The sequence below is a fragment of the Peromyscus leucopus genome, chromosome 4 (assembly GCF_004664715.2).
Source record: "Peromyscus leucopus breed LL Stock chromosome 4, UCI_PerLeu_2.1, whole genome shotgun sequence".
In the NCBI taxonomy this organism is placed as follows: Eukaryota; Metazoa; Chordata; class Mammalia; order Rodentia; family Cricetidae; genus Peromyscus; species Peromyscus leucopus.
In genome coordinates this window covers 113406799-113428669 of record NC_051066.1, presented here as the reverse complement: position 1 = coordinate 113428669, position 21871 = coordinate 113406799, and the positions used below count along the sequence as shown (strand labels likewise).

The 21871-nt window shown below is 48.3% G+C and overlaps 1 protein-coding gene across 1 annotated transcript in view; it reads left to right on the top strand.

Moving 5' to 3' along the window:
• The first annotated feature begins 278 nt into the window (after window positions 1–278).
• Jag1 (jagged canonical Notch ligand 1) overlaps window positions 279–21871 on the top strand; it is a 35317-nt gene continuing 13724 nt past the window's right edge. The window contains exons 1-7 of the mRNA XM_028883592.2: window positions 279–859; window positions 1286–1591; window positions 9989–10040; window positions 15038–15292; window positions 16836–16896; window positions 20498–20628; window positions 20970–21089. Of these exons, the coding sequence (XP_028739425.1) occupies window positions 779–859; window positions 1286–1591; window positions 9989–10040; window positions 15038–15292; window positions 16836–16896; window positions 20498–20628; window positions 20970–21089 (1006 nt within the window). The 5' untranslated portion in view covers window positions 279–778. The remainder of the gene's footprint in view (window positions 860–1285; window positions 1592–9988; window positions 10041–15037; window positions 15293–16835; window positions 16897–20497; window positions 20629–20969; window positions 21090–21871) is intronic.

Here is a 21871-nt window from a genome sequence, read left to right as displayed (position 1 = left end):
GGCGGTCTGTCAGAGGCACTCCGGGCGTCCCAGAGCCACCGGCTCCTCCACGTTCCCTCCGGGTCCTTCCTTCCTCTCGGCCCGAGGTCCCCAGGGCAGTGTTTTGCGTGTGGGGTCCCCCGGACGGCAACGCCACCCGGTACATCCCGCAGCCCCCCAACCCCTTCTAAGTTCCTCCCCTCCCCATCAACCGGGAGGAAAGGGGCGTGCCCGCTAGGGGACACGCCCCTTATGAATATTAACAATCGCGCATGCGCCTTGTTCCGCGTGCTGGGTAGAGGTGGCCAGCCTGAGTCGCGGCTCCCAGACGGGCTCTCCGGGTCCCTCTCTCCGAGAGCCAGGCGGGCACGCGTCATTGTGTTACCTGCAGCCGGCCGGCGAGCTAGGCTCAGGTTTTTTTTTTTTTTCCCCTCCCTCCCCCGCGTTCCATGCAGCTGATCTGAAAGGGAATAAAAGGCTGCGCATAATCATAATAATAAAAGAAGGGGAGCGCGAGAGAAGGAAAGAAAGCCGAGAGGTGGAAGAGGAGGGGGAGCGCCTCAAAGAAGCAATCAGAATAATAAAAGGAGGCCAGCCTCTTTGCCTTCTGGAACGCGCTGTTCTTGAAAGGGCTTTTGAAAAGTGGTGTTGTTTTCCAGTCGTGCATGCTCCAATCCACGGAGTATATTAGAGCCGGGACGCGGCGGCCGCGGGGGCAGCGGCGACGGCAGCCTCGGCGGGAGCACCAGCGCTAGCAGCGGCGGCGGCGTCCGGAGTGCCCGCGGCGGGCGGCGCAGCGATGCGGTCCCCACGGACGCGCGGCCGGCCCGGGCGCCCCCTGAGCCTTCTGCTCGCCCTGCTCTGTGCCCTGCGAGCCAAGGTAGGAGTCTCTCTCGCTCTTTTTCCCCGGACTCTTCACCCTTCCCTCGTGGCGTCCTGGACGCGGGCGGCTGTGGCTCCTAGAGCAGGCTCCCGAGTCCTTGGGCACCGGGCTCCCTGACCCTGACTTTTCATCCAAGAGGCTGCAGTGGGTCTGGGAACGCCGGCTCCCCAGATAAACTCCAGGCGGAGTGCGTTCATTACGCTCTTGGCCCCTCGGGGCAGTTCTCCCAGTTTTTTCCCTTCGCACTTAGTTTTTATGCCCCTGAATCAGGTCAAGCCCTGAACCTAGTTTTGGAAAATTATTTTCACTTGCCGCCGAGGAGTCTTCGCGGCTTGGGAGTGGGGGTGGGGGTCGCAGGGAGTCTCCACCTCCACCTCGAGAGAAAAACTTTCTCATGAATTGACCCTCCTTCCTCGCCGGCAGGTGTGCGGGGCCTCGGGTCAGTTTGAGCTGGAGATCCTGTCCATGCAGAACGTGAACGGAGAACTGCAGAATGGGAACTGCTGCGGCGGCGCCCGGAACCCCGGCGACCGCAAGTGCATCCGCGACGAGTGTGACACGTACTTCAAAGTGTGCCTCAAGGAGTATCAGTCCCGCGTCACAGCCGGCGGACCCTGCAGCTTCGGCTCAGGGTCCACTCCTGTCATTGGAGGCAACACCTTCAATCTCAAGGCCAGCCGTGGCAACGACCGTAATCGCATCGTGCTGCCTTTCAGTTTCGCCTGGCCGGTGAGTGAACGACTCCCGGACGGAGTCGAACGCGGGCGGAGCTCTGTATTCCCTTGAGAAGGATTTAATAGCCCCTGGCTTGAAAGTTGGCGCTAAGTGGAGAGGCTTTTGAGGTGGCGAGTCTGAGAGCTCATGCTATAGCCAGACCTTGAACAAGATGGGCCCGGCAGGTCTTCCATCCTCGATGGTGTTTGCTTAGAAGCGTACTGAAGTGGGGACACTGAAGAGGATTGGAAGGAGGGGAATGCCCAAGGATGCTAGTTTTATACTTGCTACTTGCAATAGCCACCCCCAACCAGGAGGTAGTTGTATATGATCTCTTTGCTTAACTAATTAAAACTCAGAGCGCCTGGAAGGCCACTGCGCACAGTCTGCCCTGCGAACGCTGTCCAAGTTGGCACCCTCCCCTTTCCCGTGAGCCGCCCCGAGGGCGGGTGTGTCCTTCCTGCAGGGTGTGGGGGAGCCGGTTTCCCGCGACTTCAGGGGAGATTTTGGTGTGTTGAAGGGCGCTCTCCCAGCCTGGGATGGCGGCTGCAGGGGTGTCTCCGGCTGATGTCCAGGCTTTAGTCTGTGAACCCCCGCCCCCTGCCGGCCCCTTCCTCCCGTCCCAGCTCGGCATAGCCTTGGCTGCCTTGCTCCCAGCGGTTCCCCAGCTCTGGAACAGCTGTGTTTGCAAACTTCTCCGGGAAGGGCGGGAACACACTCGTCAGGAGGGCACACAGCCTCCGCAAACCCTTCCGGGACTGTGGCAAGGCTTAGAAGGGGAGGCCCGCTGGAAGTAGTGTTTTCGGGTGCAAGTCCATGCACCCTCATCTCCCTTCTGGGCCCTCGGAACAGCTTGAGGCCGGCGTATAGCTGGCCGACTCTGTAGCAAAGCCCTTGCAACATCCCAAAATGGGTGGAAGGAAGATGGGTGCGATTGCAGAAGGGGAGGAAAGGGAAATGGTGGGGGTGTGCCCGTTGTCCAGGAGGCGTGACTCGCTGCCAGGACTGGTGCTTGGCCAAGCTTGAGCTCCGAGGGTGGGTGGTAAGAAGGGGGAGCTCTGTGCCCCGGAGGATTGCTTTCCGCCACGTGCTCTGATGGGGTGCGCTCTGCTGCCTCCTATCCGCGGGTTTGGGCTGTGATTTGAAACTCAGAAGAGGGGCGGGAGAGGAGCCTGTCTGGCTCAGTCTGTGTGTGAAGCTGAGCTAACAGGCTCTTAAAGTCTGCGTTTACAGGAGTTGGCCTTTGCTGTGGGTTGCGATAAGACATTTATCAAAAACATGCTATTAAAAGGGTCTTATTTTGGCAGGGGACTGCTGCTGTAGGTGAAGTTCTCTTCAGATCTGCGGGCTGTGTCTGTTGTGGGATTTCACTTTTACAAAGAATGTTTGTCTTGTTTGTTAATCCCCTATTAGGGAGAACTTTAAGCTAAAGAGGTTGGCCACCTCTAAATCTGGCTGGGTCCAAGCTTAGGGTGAATACTGGCTGCCCTTGAACTGTGTTTGGAGTTTAGGAGGAAGGGGCCTGCAGGTGGTTCCACCCTCCCTAGGATCAGTCCGACCCCCTCGCTTTTCACAAGACCATAAAAGGAATCTTATTAGTGATGTGGAAAAAACGGCAGGCCCGGCTGAGGTTTATTTTGGAGAGAGGGGTCAGAGGGAGGATGGCTTGGATGAAAACAGACAGGCTTGTTCCACTGGCTAGCTGGGGAAAAGTGACCTAGACGTGTGGCTGTGCTTTCGACACCTGGCAGAGTCCTTCACAGACAAGAAGCTGAAATGGTGGGAGTGGCTAGCAGGTTGCCGCCACTGACTTGCTAGTATTCTCCGGTGCCTTCAGGCCCCACGGGTCACCAACCGCGAAACAGACCCGGCTTTTCTAGAAAGAGGGAGACCCACTGGGTCAGCACTGAGAATGTGGTTCTTTTGAAGCTGGGCCAAGTGCATGCATCACTCATAAACAAGTCTCCACCCTGCTGCCCCAAAAAAGGCCTCCTGTGAAATACAAGCTTTACTTCCCAAGAGAAACTGAAGTTTGGGTGTATTGTTTTAGTTTATTTCCCTCAGTGTGGTTAGAGAAACGCTGCTGTCTGTAGCTTCCAAGAGTGACTCCAGGGTGAGTGTTAGCTTCAGTGAAAGCCTTAAGCTTCCCAGTGTTAATGGATAGCACAGCTTCCTTCACTTGGGTAATTAACATTGGGAGCTTGTCATCCAAAACTGGTCTCCAGGGCTGGGGGTGTAGCTCTCTGGCAGAGTATATGCCTAGACCCCAGGTTTGACTCCAAGCACCACAAATTATAAAAAAAAAAAAAAAAATCCCTTGGGTAGGTAGAATGTGGTACATAGATAATAGAATTCGAGAGACATACTTAGAGTTTAAAAAGCAAACAGAAACTCCAGGCTTCCTTGGCCTCTTAGCCACATAAGCTGCCAACCCCTAAGCAGGCACAGTTGTCATTTGGGCTAAGTCCTCCTAAATTGGCTTACAAGGGAAGGGAAGCACTGTGGTTGGCAAAGCTAGGCCAGTGAAGAAGGTCATGTAATTCCTGTCTTTTGTTTGGTACTGTGGCCCCCGTTCATGGTCTGTAGAGGAAGAAGAGGAATGATTTGCTCAGCTCTGACACACCATCTACATTCCAGCATGCGAGGCGCTCTGAAGTGGGCCTCCCTGCCAGATCACTATCACATTTGGTTATACCCATCTTGGGCTACATCCCACTTGGTATCAACTGCTCTGGTCTGAGAGTCTTGTAGCTTTGTGCCAGTGGCTTCTGATTGTGTTGTCATCCATGCTGCAAGGGAGCTCAGCTTGCAGCAACTAGCTTGATTTATTATTCTCAATTTTGGGGTACTAGGTGATAAGAACATCATTATGACACATAATTGGGCTTAACAAGAAATGATTTGGGAATAACCATTAATAAATCACTGAAATGGTTAATTTGCACCTCCCCAAATTAGTTCAAAATCCCAGTAGTGCCTGCTCATTAAAAATGCATTACTGTAATTACTTCTGTTTTTGAAGACCTCAGTCATATAGCTGCATTGGTGGCCCTATATTGTAGAGACTAGGGTAAAACAAATGGAGTATCTGGATGTATCATTAAATACTGGTGACCCCATTCAGAACCTTGCTGAGATGAATTATTTTCAGAAAAGCCAATGAAATGTGATTGTAACATAGCAGACGGATTCCAGCTTGAGCCTTTCTCACACTTACAGCCCGGGTAACTAAATAACAAGGGTTAGAGTCAAGTTGCCATCAGGTGGTTAATCACAGGGTATAAATTACCAGTCCTTGGGTATGTTTATGCCCTCTGACATCTTTCCTCTAGATGTGTGTGGACACAGGAGAGACAGAAGAATAAGGTTCTCTTCAAGTTAGCTTTTTCTGTATCTCACCTGCACGCTTACCCTGTGTGCAAACAGCATCCTGTGTATGTGCTCAGCGCAAGGAATGTTCCTTGCATGGAGAGAACAGTCTTTTGCTTTAAGAAATCTGCCCCAAACATGTTTATGTTGCAGCAGTGGGTTTTGGGGGAACACTGAGATAGGGTGGCTTATAAGCACAGTAGAATCGCTGTGACCTGCATGGACTCCTGGCCCCGGGTACTTATTTTGTTTCTAATAGTGTTCCTTCTCTTGCAGGTAGTATAACCCTCTCTGTTTTCTTCCCCCTTGTCTTGTTTCTTAGCAACTTGCTCAAACCTCCAGTATTTACAGGAATTTGCAACCCACCAGCTAGCTCCACATGCATAATTCTATAGGGACTCAGAACATTTGTAGAAAATGGTGAGGCTTTGGGCTCAATGCCTTTGGAAGCTGAATGGGTCAGAATAAGAGACAGCAGCACTGTCGTTAGTCGCATAACTTCACAGAAAGCCTAACATCTTTACAAGTACTGGGACCTTCAGGGACACTGTACAGAGGACAAGTGGGGAATTTAGCATGGAGGGAAACGGCTGTTTGTGAGAAAACAAGGCCAAGGCCAGTCTTCATATTTTACATGTGAAAACAGGAATGCAAGCAGAAGTCTTGACTGGCCAGATTCAAAGCAGCCGCTGTTCCAGTTGAAGAAGGGCCAAACTTGGTCCCAGTGTCAGGCTTTCTGGATTACTTAACAACGTGAGGATGCATAAGCTGTGGGTGTGCGTACAGCTAGCTTGATGATCCATAGTGACACATAGTCCTGAGAATTCTCCTCGGCAAAGTTCTAGAGACATCCCCCTAACCCAAGGTTTTGGGATTCAGGCTCAGAAGTACCATTTGACCCCGGTTTTTAAATATCCTTAAAAAATAATTAGAACAAAGTAGACTTTAACCTTTTCTTCCAAGGGCTGGAGGATGCATTTGGTGGCAGGAAAGTGAAGATTCTGACGTGGTGGGGAGGGAGGTGGGTCTTGGGTTCAGAAAGCTGCTGCTGGCTTCGGATTGCTGCTTGGCCCACAGCAGCTCCTTGGCCCTTATTCATGGTGTCAGTAACATCTCTTATTGGAGCCGCACATGTGTGGGGAAGACATTCCCAGGGTGGCTCCTAGTGGTTAAAGGGGGCATGTAAATAATCAGACTGAATCCTCTACCAGCTCAGCCCAGTTTTTATGCACTTTTGGTAAATAAGTAGAAAGGCTTCTTGTTCGGGCTTGCTCTGTGTGAACTGGATGGTTGTGCTTGGCTGGCTTCTTGGTATTCTATCTATTAACCTCACCACCCTTTTGTAACTGGTGCATTTAATTATCAGTGGGATGCCTTTCAAACAGGTAAGGGTAATGATGGGAAAGGGGCTAGGGGCCTCTCATTGAGAGTCTCAAATCTGGATATGAGCTCTGGGGCCCCTTGGTGAGCCTTTGAGGTGGGCTTTGATGAGAAAATCACCCTTTGTAACCAGATCACACTCTATTGACATGTCAAACCCTGCAGAAATGGTCGCTTTCTATGACTGGAGCCTCAGCTTGCATGCACTAGGGGAGTGATCTTTTCTTCACCCCTCACCTTGCCAAAACCCTAAAAGACAGGAATTGTGTGTGCCCACACATGGGCTCTCTGAAACCTTTTTTGTTTCACATGTTTTGTGACTGGAATATTTTATACTCTGGCCACCCAGACGCAGGCAGGACAATAGGGTTGGCTGGACTGACTGAAGTGAGGATTACGGGGAAGAATGGGGCCTCTCCAGAAATACTGCTAATACAGGACAAGTGACAGGAAGCAACAGTTGAGTCAGCAGAGCGCATGCAGGGCCCCTGACAGACCCGGGGCCAGCAGGCTACCTACAATGGCTGTGTTGGCACTCAGGGCATTCCCAGGATGTGCATGCCTCTGGCGGGCCTGCCTGTCGCAGCGGTCTGGGGTTTTGGACTCCACACGCGTGCTGTTTGGATGGCGGTTTGTTTGTGTCCATCAGCTTGGCAGGAGGGGAGGCAGCCACTGCTTAGGGCTTGGTTTGGCTGCCACTGTTGCCAGGAAAAGGAAGCTCCCAGCTGCCAACACAATCACCTTTGTTTCTTACATCCCCCCCTGCTTAATGTGGCAATTATGTGCTTACTGCTCTGCCCAGTGCCAAGGTAACCGCCATGGAGTAGGGCAGGACAAAGAATGAACCCTAGACCAGCGGCTCTAGGGTAGTGGAGGGTAGGAGGAGGTGCCTGGTGACCGAGCCTTGGTAAGGCAACCTGGTGACTGTGGTATGCCTTGGCGACTTTGATGCCAAGACTCTTCTGTAGGTAAAATGGCACGGAAATCTCCCAAAAGGCCATTCTGAAAGCTGACCAGTCTTTTTTAATGCTTCACAAGAATGGAAGTCAGCTGCTCTGTTGCCAGATGTTCTTGAGCCTGGGGCTGGGAAGGGCCAGATGGAAGATCTGGTAACTATCATGCCTCTTGTCCCCCCCCCCCCAGACTACTGCTCTGGGGGAGACTAGGGACACAAGAAGAAATCCAGGTGACTGACCCCTCAAAGTCTTTTATTGTTTGAGCCCCAGCAAAACTCAGGATTTGCTTTTTGTTTGGTTTTGGGTGTGAAGTTAAGATTGAGTAAAACTTGCCTTTCTATGCCTCTTCCAATCCCAAAGTCCCCCCAGGACTGGCGACTTGGCCTCTGCTGGGTGGGGATGATTTGTAGCAGCCAGTCACATGTGGCTGATTTGCAGCTGGGTGTCTGCTTGAGTGGCAGGAGGTACACATGGTCTAGAATCTCAGGGTCCGGACATATAGTTGGGGATGTACAGAGGTCAAGCGTGGGCCTGGGAAAAAATTACAGCTCCCTAGCAACTAATAATCATTGCCAAATTATCTTGATTGTTGATCTATAGTGTGGGGATGGAGTGGGAGGGAAGAATGCCTCTTAATAAAAGCCTTGGAGGGAATCCTTTCTCTGAAGGCAGGGCACCCATGCCCCAGGAGACCTGGAACTCTAATTCAGGCTCCCAAGAGTGAGTGAAGTCCAGGCTTGACTACTGTCACTGCAAGCCCCTACCCTAATTTCTGGCCCCAAATTCCACCTCCCAAAAGGAAGGCACGTAGTTAAGGGGTCATACCATCAGCCCCACGGGGCTGTGGTACAGTCCTTTCCCCTCTAGCGGGGGTAATGTTGGTCAGCAACTTTTGAATCCAAGATGAACCTGGCAGATGGCTTGATCTCACAAGTTCTTGTGCAAGGTCTAAGGATGCCTTCTGCCTTGAATGTGAAGCTGAGTTAATACTGCTGTGCCAGCTGGTTCTAAGGCACCCTCCTTTGCAGTGGTGTTTGTGCGGTATTATGTGTGTTTAGTGCTTGTGCAAGTCTGTCAAAACTCTCGGTATCAATGCATTTAATCAGAGGATTAATTACAGCAATATTGTTGAAGTGAAGGATGTGGGCCTCAACGTGACCAACAAATGAAGGGCTTAATTATACAGAATCAGCCACACATCTGGCCTCATTTCGACTTGGCTCTCACCATGAATCAGTAGAGAAATATAATTTCTTGCTGCTCTTCGGGACGAGTCCTATAATTTGTAGGAAGTCCTAGGAAACTTAAAGAGGCTGTAAATAAGGTGTAACTTTCACTAATAAAATATTAACGACAATAACAATGTATTTGGACCCACAGCCACCAACAGGAGAGGGCTGGGTATGTGTCCCAGCTTGCCCGGGTTTGCTTGCTTTGTGAGCATTTTCCCACAGTTATCAGTGAACGAAATGGAATCCTGCTGTAAGTATGAAACATATTTCGGCTGAATTCCAAGGCAGGGTCTATCACGAGATATTTTTGTAGTCAGAGCAGACCTGCTGTGTCACTGAGAGAGTAATAAGCTGGCCTTGATTTATGAATGAAACCTCCTGCTTTTCTCCCATGCCTTTACCCTATCGGTGCCATCTCTTCCCCTGGCAGCCCTATTTCTGGTGGCATTGTGGTTATCTGAACAACAGAAGCATTGCATGGGTTCATGGCGGCGGCGGTGGCAGAGCAAGGCTGCATACACACACCCATTCTGTGCCTTTTCTCCACCGTGTGGTTCTGCAGTCCCTAGATAGGCTTTAGCAAGCTTCACCTCAGTGCCTATTGTGAGGGAAAATTTGGGTAAAAGTGGAAATTTGCTAATGGCTTGGGTCTTGGGGAGGAGAGGGGGAATTCAGAGACAAGCTTAGAGGATAACAAGTGCTTCAGTAGACTGGCTGGCATCGGGCCAGTATCCAGCGAATTTGTTTAGTTACCTAACTGATTATTCCAGGAATGTTAGATCTTATTGACAGATACGTTCATCAATAAATATGACCCACGGGCGTGCGGTGGCTTCTCCTTTGTACTTTCTCCCACAGACTGCCGCAACCCACCCCACCACCCAAGCTAGGTTGCTGCCTTTGTCTTAAGTCTTTGAGCCTACCCCTCCTTCTTCCTAGAGTCACCTGATACTTGTGGGAGCTGGGATGGTCTCACACAGACAGGGCTTTCAAAGGGGTTCTGAAAAGGAAAAGGGGGCCTCCCTGGGGACTGCCCTCACCAGGGCCCAAAGCGTAACCCTAGCAGTTCTCTCTCCACACAAATACCTGAGTAGGTTGGCTTGGGATAAATTCTTTGTGTGGGTTTTTTTTTTTTTTCCCCTCACGCACTAGAACTAGGGACTGAATAGTTTTTGGGAAATCTATATGCTGTGTGTTCCCATATAGGGAGGTCCTGTTTTCTGATCAGGTCTTGGGGCTGCTTGCTTGCTTGCTTGATCTGAACCCCAGTGTGCCCCTGCCCGGGTGAACGGAGTTGTCAACCTGGGGTGAGTGCTGAAGAGAAAAGCAGAGGCTGGTCTGGCTTCACATATCCAGCTGCCTTTTTGGCTTTCTATTTTGGGTCGGCAGAACACACAGGGAGGCCCAGAGATTGCAGCAGCCTAGAGTTGACCCCCTCTGTCTCAATCACTGAACTTTGCTTATCTGTCTTGCAGAGGTCCTACACTTTGCTGGTGGAGGCATGGGATTCCAGTAACGACACTGTTCGTAAGTATCTCATCAGGGAATTCTTCTCTTAAATGCTTGCGAAGTGTAGTGTTTGGCAGATCTCCCCGAGGAAAAGTCCCCAGTGCCCCTCCCCCACCCGTTCCACATCCCCACCCTGGCTGAACCTGTCTGTGGAGCCTATTCCTTAACTTCCTAGAACTTTCATCTGAAATATTTAGTAGCCAGAATAGACTCCCAGTTTACTCAGTCCTTGCAAAAAAAAGGGACCTAGATTATCTCTGGATGGAGATCTTAATGGTTTTACAACTTTAAAACCTTGTAGACTGCTAAAGGATCAAAGTAGTGACTTCTGAAAAGTCCATTTAAACTTGAAGTGAGCATTTAATCTCTCATCAGAAAGATAAAGCTGTGGAGGGAGGTGCTGGGCTCTAAAGACCAACCTTAAATTTCACTCGGTGGGCAGGTGAGCCTCAAGCCAGTCTGAGTTTCCCACACTGCTCACCACAAACCTCCCATTGAAGCAGAATTTCAGAGCCCCTGAAGTCATGACCTGCCCTGTCCCTTCTGAAAGATGGCTCTGTTTTCTAGGCAGGTTGCTTTTCAGGCCTGCAAAGGGGTGTGTGGAGGGGTGGTGGGGCAGTGAAGGTGTGCTCTGGTGACAGTGGTCAACTGTAACTTAACGTGTTTTCCCTCACACCAAAATAGACAGTTCCTTTTTTTTTTTTTTTTTTTTTTTTTTTTTTTAATCACCAGAGCTGGGTTTGTCATTGGAAAACCTGATTCTGAAATTTTTTGTTCTGTTCAGGAAGAATCCACATTTTTACATCTGCCCTATGCTCCCAGAATGTCTTGTGCCTTCTGATTCTCTGGCTTACCAGTTATTTCTTTTTCTTTTCTTTCTTTTTTTTTTTCATTACTAACAACATCTCTCTCCCTTGTCAACATCACTGTGCTTTTCGTCTGTAGCTGAAGGTAGTCAGCACCCAGGTGGGCACAGTGATGACTGCATTTAAATTCAGTGGGCAGTTCAGCATGGCTGGATCCTTGGGCCTCTTAGGGTCACAGAATCCTTGCCCAACCCTGATGTGAGGCAGGCTGCCTGTCATTTGGGATGTCCTCTTGCTTTGGCATCCAGCTATTTAGACTGTAGCTCTGCCTAGGAAGGAGCCTCTGGAAGGCCAGGATCTGAGCTATCTTATTGTGAAGGACATTTATACTTTGACAGTGTTGGTAGGGCTCTTTGCTGGTCTTGCTTATGGTTGACGCCAGCCAAGGTCATGCATACCTGTCTGTTCTCCCCTCCCTTCTTCTATCATTCTCCCTTATGTACAATGCAATGCACAGGGGGATAGAAGAATTGGACCTTCTGTACACTGGTGCAGGGAGGGTATTGTACTGGCAGTTCAAATAATCCCATGGATGGATCAATGCCCATCCTTGACCAGGTCAGGTTGTCTGATAGGGCCCTGGGAGAGGATTCCTTCCCCAGCATCTGTGGAACTTCTGCTACGCTGCCTGTCATCGCACACTCCAGAGCTGTGCCTCCAGGGACCTGCAGCACATCCACAGATCCCCACAGTCATCCACATTTCTTGGCAATGGAAATCCCTTCACTTTGGAATTCCTGGATATCTCTTCCTAGGCTAACTAGTCCCTGGACAGGAGACAAGGAAAACTGAGATGAGAACAAAGTGCTTTCCGATCTCACTCTCTAGGAAGAGTGGTTGACATAGTCGCAGATGCCCGTTGCAGTTAAACTTACGTTATGAGTTTGGTGGTTTATTTACTTTCCTGTTCACCCTCTTTATCTTTCGTCCATGTTTCCGAGGTATCACAAATTCAGCGGTCAGAGCCAAATTGGAGGTGTGTCCTCTCTAAGAGCACTCCCCTTTAATGGATCCCTTTCTGGGTGACAAGCACTAGCATTTGGACCATCAGTGCCATAAGCACATCTGGAAGGCCCCTATGTCCTCTTTTATCATCCATATCTGCAGAGCCTCCAACTTCTGAACAGTCTTGTCCTTTTACTGTCGGTAGGAATCCAGCTGCCTCTTGCCATGTCTACTGCTGCTGCCCTGGTCCACTTCGCGGCCTGCTTGTATCCAAGTTAGCATTGGCTCTGGTCAACTTCCAATATCATCCTCATTTTTTTTTTTTTTTAAGTAGACCTTATTTTATTTATTTATTTTTTTATCATCCTCATTCTTGTTCCATATTTATTTTATTTTTCTTGAGCATAACAATTGGCGGTCATCCTAATAGTAAAAGCCAACTGCTTAATGGCTTCTCATGGCTCTTGGGTCAGATCTTGGTGTGCCTTTTCTTCCTTTTCCTGGTGGCTTGTCTTAACACACATGTCTACCGTGTCTATATCCTAGGCATTCTTCATCCATTTTTATCCTTGAGTATATCACATTTCTTTCTTGTCTTGGGACCTTGATGTGTGTACTGTTTGTTCTTCCCAGGATGTTTGGCTCCTTGTTTTCTTTACCCTCTGCCCTTCCAAAGACTTTGAGGATACCAAGGAGCCCAAATGGTGTAGGCTGTCCTTTGGTAGCTCATCAAGTTGCAAACACCCTGGCTTTGGATGTAACTTCTAGGGAGATCCCTAAGTTTGGTGACAGAATTCCTTTTCACATCAGCTCTGCAATTAACCCTAATGAACAGAGTCTAGACCAGATTAAGCTCAGGTGCTTCTGAAGTTCCAAGGCTGGCTCCCACCCTCAGTCTTTCAGTCTTTTCTAATATGAATCAGGACTGTAGAATATAAAGATTCAAGTTTCTCTTATTCTACCTGAGCAAGTGATTTCAGTATATGGTAATGTTTAATTGATTGATGGGTAAGCATAACTAGGAATCCTTGAGACCAAGTTCTGCATACAGCTTAAGACTTCTCAGCTGAGGCCACTATCTAGGCTTACTGGGTGGTCCTTGAGCTGTGTTCTTCGAGTTCCCTCCTCCTTTCTTCTTGGTGTACAAGGACACGTGTATGCTTCATGATGCATCTTTATGCCGCTGAAATGTACTGGGATGTGTGCTAAGATTCCTAAGGCTGGAACTACCCCAGGTGAGCTGTCCCTGGGACTGGTACTTAGTGGCCTAAGCTAATGGGAGAGCTGAGTCAGGGGACAGTGTAGAATCATCCTGCAGTAAACTCAGACTCCATAACTCAGTGTAGAGCATGCCATATACTGCAGCCTCTTGTATCAGTGGGTGTGAAGTTGTTTCCATAGCTTTGTTAGTCTCACTGAGGATTCCAAAGTTATCATCTTCACAGCATTTCCTGAAAGTAGGTAAAAAGTACGCTCAACTACACAGAGTTCAGCATCATTTGGCACCCTGGTCCTGACTTCTATTCTGAATGATTTTGGTATCAGCCCGAGAGAAGCTAAGACACCTTCGTGACTTGGCTACTGTGTTTAACAGTTCCTTCATTAATCTCTTATAACCACACAGTAACAGCCCACTGTGTTGCTGAACAGAACCTGAAAAACCAACAGGCAGTTAATGGAGAGGCGTTTTTGCCACTCTTTGGCTGTGTATATTTGCAAAAACTCAAGTACAGTGTTGCTTGCACGTGATTCTGTGTGTTGTTGGATGTAAGCCTGAAGGTACATGGGCTTGTTTAAGGCCTTTCCTGCCCACACCACAGTCCAGACTGGCTGGGGCTGTGTTGGTTGTATATGGAGCCACCCAAGAGTTCTTCCCCTGGTCACCTGTAGGGCTTGTCTAGCTTTGTCAAGGAGCACAGGCCCAAGGCCTAGAAAAACAGTGGTGTGGGTGTGCAAGAATCACAAAGACATTGCAAGTAGGTCCTAAGTTGCCTCTCCAAGGTGGCCTTGAATTTGACAAGGTGATGACTGGCAGGTTTAAGAAAACAAACATAGCACCAAGCTGAGTGCTGACTTAGAGCCCTGTTGTCTGCTCACATCCTTCTGCACTCCTTGCTCCTGGGGTTTGGAGCTATTTTAGTACCTGTCTCTTCTCTGAGACTAGATTGCAGGTGACCTCAGTGTAGAGGCCAGGTCTTATTGCTTCTGAGAACTGCTTGGACTCTAGACATTTACTTTGCCTAGCAGGCATTTTTAAGGAGCCTAATTTAAAACAGACACAAACATGATGATGCCTCAACCTACCTGTCTGCAGGCCGAATTACTCTCACATCTGCTGGTGTAAGCTTATGAGAAAAGTGAAAGGTTTTTGATGCTGCCAATGGAATGCCAACTTGAGAGAGTTTATGAATGTTTTTGTTTGTTTTTCATGTATTGCAATCCACCCCTTGGCTTTCAGGGGAGAAAATAGAGCTTTTCCAAGAGAAACTTGAAAGTAAAATGGAAATAAAGATCACTAACCTTACCTGGAATGGTAAAATTTCTTTAAAAGTAAAATTTGCTAAGGAACAGCCTTCTGTAACATTTAGGAGTTTTTTCAAATAAGTGTGGCCAGCAATATGTTAGGAAAGTTGGCAAAGGACACAGCAGAGGAACAAATACAAATGGTCACTGTCACCGAAGGCCAGTTAAAACAGACACTGTTTTATCTATTGGGTGGAGATCAGACTATGGTACTGCTGCTGATGCAGTTCTTTGTGCTGGTGGAAGACAGACCCAAAAGGCTTTGCTGGCAGGTAGTTGGGGAATCATCCGTGGATGGACTGTTGTCTGTATACATATTCCGAATCTGCACTAACGGTCTTAGGGTATTTCTTGCTGCTGGCATCCACAGTCATGAGTGGGTACATTCAACATGCTTGTTGCAGCTTTGAATAGTAAGAGTCTAACTTCAATGACTTGAGTGCCTATAGATTAGGGATGAGTTGCATTGATTTAATGGTATTTCCATGCAAGAAAATATATGAAGCATGTGGCAATGAGTTTAAGTGATGAATTGGCATACAGGGAAGAGGGTACAGCTTTTTCTATAACTTTTTTTTTTGTACTGTGTGTGTTTGTTTTTAGTCTGAAAGTAGCCAAAATTGTCAGAGCAGAAGGTGCTAATGTGAACATTAATGAGTTTCATCTCTTTCCTCCCTCTAGAACCTGATAGCATAATTGAAAAGGCCTCTCACTCAGGCATGATAAACCCCAGCCGGCAATGGCAGACACTGAAACAAAATACGGGGATTGCCCACTTTGAGTATCAGATCCGAGTGACCTGTGATGACCACTACTATGGCTTTGGCTGCAATAAGTTCTGTCGGCCTAGAGATGACTTCTTTGGACACTATGCCTGTGACCAGAATGGCAACAAGACCTGCATGGAAGGCTGGATGGGTCCTGAGTGTAACAAAGGTATGTGTGCCTGCCGCTGGGGGCATTGACAAATGCCATTGGCTCGTGTCACTTTTGGTGCCAAGTTCTCACCCTTGCAGCAGTCAGGTGGCAGGGTGGGATGTTACTGTTATCTTGGACCGAAGCATGAAGATGCTGTGTGTAGAAGAGTCTGTTGGTGCCCTGTCAAGATCCCCTCTACCAGCTGGTGTCCCCATCCCCCAGCTGCTGTGACTGTTGGCTGCTAACAGCTCGCAGCTGCTCCTTCTCCAGGGAGTTGTCCTTGGCCAAGCAGGAGCCACTCTCTGCCCCATCCTTGCCTCGAACAGTTACTGAATGACTGACATGGGGAGGGGGGTGGTACAAAGGCCGGCCCCTTTGCTTTAACCCTGTGGAATAAGATTCACACTCCAGGGGTTCCCCTGGGATCTCACTGAAGTCAGACCCCAGCTGAGGCCATATCCTTGCTCAACTCCTCCTTCAGTCTCATCTGCCTCCCCATTCCTCTCTCCTATTACCACATCCCGCCTCAGACTGTTTCTGAGGAGCCTGATGCCAAACAGGAACAGGCTAGGCCAGTGATGGTTGAACAGACAATGCCATGGGGAATGACTGCCCCTGGACTCACGTGTCACTGCTGCAAGTTGTGCTGGGCATCTTTGAGGCTGTAGCACTAAGGTGGAGGAGCGGGGTGTGAGATGGTTACCTTGTACTTTCATATTCCTTACGATTGAACCCGTCCAAAGGAGTCTAGGCCTTTAGAGTCCCTCACTGCCTTTTGTCCCTTATGCTACTAAAATTAAGTAATTCTAATTTCTAGCAAATAGAGTTGGGGATCCCAGGTCATATGCTATGCCCTCACAGACATATAATGTACCTTGCTGATTTGCACAATAATTAAATAAACTCCTTTGTTTATCTTTGAATTGTGAGGGATGGGGCATGAGAGGGCATATGGCCTCTTGGTGGGCAGTATTCCTTTCTTCAGTTTAAAGGATGGCACTTCCGGAATTGATGACAGAAGGAATTGCTCAATATAGTTTCAGTAATTGTATTTTAAAATTAAAAAGCAATTACTTAAATTCTCTAATGTCAGTGTTGTTGTTTTTTTCCCCCTAAGTGTCTGCTTGATTTCTTTCTTTCCCATGAGTGAGTATAGAGTTGCTTTGTGAGGCTACTTGGCCACAAGATTAGCCTGCCTTGTCCTTTAGCCCTGTGGGATTGTTGAAACCAGGCATTTAGTGGGAGGTTCCCCCTGAAGATCCTGTGGTGGGACAGTGTCAAGGTGGGAAGGCAGGATGTCTTTATCTGTCTCTCAGTGAGGGGAACTGGGCCCAGGCAAGGCTCAAGGAATAGACATGAGAAGGGATTTCCCCCACCATCTATCTTCATTTTGTCTCCAAACAGTATTGTACTTTCAGGATCTGCTAACATGGCAGATTGACATTTAAACCTGCCTTTGTTATTTGGTTCCCTGATTTTATGCACTAAGCCATTCTCACGACAGTGGCCCGAAAGGCATAGGCAGTGCTGTGAACTAATGAAACTTTCTGTTTTTTTGCAGCTATCTGCCGACAGGGCTGCAGTCCCAAGCATGGTTCTTGCAAGCTCCCCGGTGACTGCAGGTAAATGACCAACTGATCTTCAGTAATTTCTCCTTTTTTCCTTGTTTTCTTTTGGATGCAACACAGAGACTGACTTCATTGTGAATGTGCCTCTTTTTCTTTGGAGGATGAAAAAGTTGTGTGTGTGGGGTGCACAAAACAGGCACATCCCAAGCTTATTAAATCATACCAGCTGTTTGGTGGAATGCACTTCTCCTTTGGTGCAAAAAAAAAAAAAAAACCCACCACCAAGACTTAATGGGCATAGCTGGCATCTTCCTGTATTAACTGTTTTGTAAATTGATAAGACATGTTTGTAAATCTTCCTTAAGTGCTGATGGACTGGACTGGGATGTAGCTTTGTTTCCTTGTGTCTCCTCCTCCACCCTGGCTTTTCCTCTGTCACCCTCCCCCACTTTTCCCATCAATAGGCGAAAGTCCAGCGTTCTTTAGAATGGGATTAGTACAATCTTCTGGCCCCTTTGCAGGCGGGAGCTGGGCCGGTGCTGAGAGGTTAATGGCTGTGCTGGAATCTGCTCAGTTGAGTCTGATGAATGTAGACTTCGCTGCTGGCCTTTGAAGTCTGTTCTTTATGGTCCGGGACAATACTGAAGCCAAGCGGAAACCTAGCCTGCCTGTTTCCCCTTCCGATGCCGGTTTGGGGGGCTTTTTGAAATGTACATTATGCCAATTTGGAAAGGCTTTGTTTCAGGAAATACCTTTGGTGTCTGTGGCGCTTTGACTGGCCTCACGCTTTATTCTCCCCCAAGCCTTTAAGAATTAGCAAATCCGATGAGACACTAAGTGGACCCCTCAGTCCTGTGGCCTTTGCTCTCGAAGGCTGCTCTGACTTGAGCCAAGGGTGGTTTCTGAACAGGCTCAAGGCACAAACTCATAGCACGAGTTACCCAATGCTCTCACTGAAATGTAGTTCTTGATTTTTGAGGGTGGTTATGTTGTACCCAAACTATAGAATTAACAAAGAACTGTTAGAAGTGTAGATTCCTGGTGCTACCCAACTGCCACTGACTTCCCAGCCCTTAGTTGGGCCTAGGAGTGTGAATTTGACAACCTTACGGAGGGATTTCTCCCTTAGTAAACACCCAGGCTACTGCTCTAACTGGTCACTTATAGGCTTGACCTTGATGACTCTTAACTGTGCCCTGTGTTCTTTTCCTGAGCCATGGGAGGGCTGACTTGAGGCTGAAGAGAGATTCAAGGCATCTGGAAGTAAACTCAGAACAGGTTGTCCAGGAGTTGTTTCTTCCTGCTTTCTGCAAGTCGATTTGCAGGAAGCGTGAACAGGATTTGCCCACTACAGATGTGCCTAGTCGCCGGTGACTGTGGCGTCTGCCTAACAGCCTCTCTGTCCTAGACCAAGCAGAACGCCACCTACAGTGACTCTGCTAATGGAGGTTGTTCTGGAGAAAGTAAGAGTGCCAGATATGCTCAGGCCCTGGAGCCTGCACCCTGCTCAGATGAGTATCAGTGAGCTGACTGAGATGTGTGCTACTGTCATCAGAATAAACACACGGCTGGGCAGGGGAGGTCCCTCCCAGCCAGAACAACAGGCTTTGTTTCCAGAATTGAGCCCTTTCTCTTTCCAAGTCTCACCTCCCACTCCCTGCCCAGACACGCACCAGTGCCCTTATTTACTCAAGGTGCAACTTTCCCACACGCCATTTGCATAGTCTCTCAGGCCAGTTCCTTCTCTCTGCCTTGAAAGAATATCAAAACAGAACCTTCCAGCTAAGGAAGTTCAGGTTGGGTCCTGCTCCAGAAATAGTTGCATGGCGAGTTACCTGTAAGTTGTCTTTTGGATTATGTATTACATGGACTTTTTTTTTTTCCTTGACTTTACTGGTTTTGTTGTGCCCAGTTAGACTCGGGTTGCCCCTTCCTGGGTGTACAGGCTGGTTTAGTGCCAGCCTGCCAAAAATATCAAACTTAATTATGAATCATCATCTCAGGAAAGTCTCTCGGTTTCTCATGAGAATGCTAATCATCTATCATTACACTGGAATAACTTGGTAGATGTCTCTGTTAGGGTCAGGATTTTTATTTGTTTTTGTTTGAAGTCCTCCATGGCCTCCTGTGGTTGCTTTTTTATGCTTGGGCATTGAACCTTCATTAATTAGGAGGTTAGGTTGGGTCCTCAGCTGTCCTGCTTGGTTTTATTAGGCAAACTGAAGAAGCATAACCATCCTTCACTTGGGACATTGAGGGAAGACATCAGTTCTCTTATGTCTTCTAAGTTAAGAATACTGATCTGACAGAATGGCTTCCTACCCTCCTACCTCCCATTAACTTGGGTATCTGCTTCTGAAAATTATTCCCACCAAATGACATACTTTGTTCTTAGGTCAGTCTTTTAAATAGTCACCTGTCATTTCAACTGATGGTCTAGTTTATAGACAGCAGAAGCCTGTGTCTGATTAACTTTAAGCCCCACATTCTGGTGGCTGTCACTGTTTGGGTGTGGATGGCTGTCTTGAGAAGTTAGGAAGTAGTCAGGATTCTCAAGGGTTCAGTGGCTTCTCAGCCTGGGTGATTAGCTAATAGCTAGATTTCTATAATTTTCCCATGACCAGGATTTGCTCTTTGCCTCCAGCTCTCTGGAACTGAAAGCCCTTCCTTCTGGTTGGGGAGGGAGAGAGATCTGACCCTGCATTTCCCTAGGCTCTGCTCTGGGCTGATTGTGCAGGACCTACATTTGCTCCATCTTCATGCTCCGGCTGCTTGCCGGCCCCTGCCTTTCCCCAGCTCCTTTGTTAGAGATTGATTCTGAGAGGGAGGTTCAAGTTGCAGAGGGCTTGGAGACCTTGCCCTCTCCTACCCCAGGTGAAGGTTTATGTTTGCGTTTCTGTTTGGGCATCAAAAGTTCCATGTGACCTCACATGAGTCTGTTGAACAAGGTACTTATAAGGGAAACTCAACTCCCCCAAAACTATATAAACCAAGCTGACCCCCGTCTTCCCCCTCCCCCTCTTGTTTTCTAAAGTGAGAAATAACTATAAATCAGCATGCCTGGCCGGGGTAATGGGTCATGAATTATCTATGGGATTGTTTCCTAGCACTCTTGCCCCCGTCTCCTTCCTACAGAGATGGGTGTAGAGATCTCCGTCTTTGTAATGAGGTCGCTCTCCTTCCTTCCTGTTCGATTCTACAGAACCAGTGAGCTGCTTCCCTGCCACCCTCTTGTCTCACTGAGTTCTGTGCACTGGGGTTGTACGGGGGGTGGAATAGTGCTTCACGTGCAGCATTGCAGAGTTGTATGGCTGTGGTCGCCAGAAGCTCCTTCCTCTTGTACGGTCTGTCCTGACTAGGACCTGGGATTGATTTATGCCAGTCCCTACCCCTTAGTTCATTCCTGGGAGCCTGAGAAGAGAATGGCTTTGTGGAGGGCACCCCATGCTGGCCGCTCCCCAGACAACTCTCCTTTTGTCAGGCTGAGAGGACACCCTTTGTCCCAACTGTGAAAGTGTTCATACAGAACTCCCTGCAAGTCTGAGAAGTCTGCTATCCTGGCCTTCCTGACAAAACAGAAACAGCTGCGTGTTATAATTATGTGCATCGCTGGCTGCTCCGAAGGCTAAGGGTGGGTTATGCTGTCTGTCTACAGGTGCCAGTATGGTTGGCAGGGCCTGTACTGCGATAAGTGCATCCCGCACCCGGGATGTGTCCATGGCACATGCAATGAACCCTGGCAGTGCCTCTGTGAGACCAACTGGGGTGGACAGCTCTGCGACAAAGGTATGACCACTGTGGAGCCCTGGGGGTGGCGTGAGAACTTGACAGCATTTGGGGGAGCTGAGGTTATTCGGTAGAACAACATTAGTACCACTTGTGGGTTTTCTGGTGTTGCTGGAGCTAAACCCAGGGTCATGCGGATGCTAGTGCCCTACTATTATAGGTACACCCCTGGCCCTGTTGAACTCTCTACAAGGCCTCTTATTAGGACTATTTGAATTTAAAGTTGTAGGTTGATTTTTTGGGGGTGAGCCATATCTTTAAAACTTGCATGGCCTAGAACTGGGACCAGTTAGCAGGTTTTTTGTTTTGTTTTGTTTCATAATTTTCGGGCCTTTGGGCAGATCTGAATTACTGTGGAACTCATCAGCCCTGTCTCAACCGGGGAACTTGTAGCAACACTGGTCCTGACAAATACCAATGTTCCTGCCCTGAGGGCTACTCAGGACCCAACTGTGAAATTGGTAAGTGGCCCAAGCTGGGCGGGACCCCTTTGCCTTCATTTTCTGTCCACTTTGTTTGAAAATCAAATAGTTTTTTGTTTTTCATTTTTTTTTTTTTTTTTTTTTTAAAGACACAACATTGGGTAGGTAGGGAAGGGGGTTGGGTAGGGAAGGGAGGGTTGGATTTGGGAGAATTTGGGGGAGGAGGTGAATATAATCAAAAGTATATAATAGGAAATTCTTAAAAAAAATAAAATTTGGAGCTGAGAAGTGGTAGCTTGAGTTGTCAACATTGATGGTCACCAAAGGATTTTGGGGTTATTTGTAGCTAAACTCTGTGACTCAAATGCAGGACAGGGCTAGACAACTGATGAACAGAAGCCAGCTTATTTTGTTTAGAATTAGTTAGGATGGCATTGTTTTGATAATAGCCTTCACACATACTCATGGAGAACCATGACAAATTGAAAAATCCCAAAGAAAAATCAATACACTTAACACACCTGTAAAAAAGATGCAACAGCCCCTATTATCCCAGCCCTTCTATGAGCCTGTGAAAGTCTCCAAATCCCTAATGCTTTGAGGTGGTGTTGACAATGGAGGTTGCGGGACTTGAAATGAACCTCGGCTCTAGCAGGTATTGAAAATCTGACTTGAGACAGCTTAGTTGGAAAGTTTTTGCCCTAGTCACCCCACAGCAGAGTTACATAGTCACAAACTTGCTTTTGTTGTTGTTGTTATCTGCTTAGGCTAATCACCAAGGCAGGAGACTGGATGGTAGCAGGAAGGGAAGGAATAAGGTG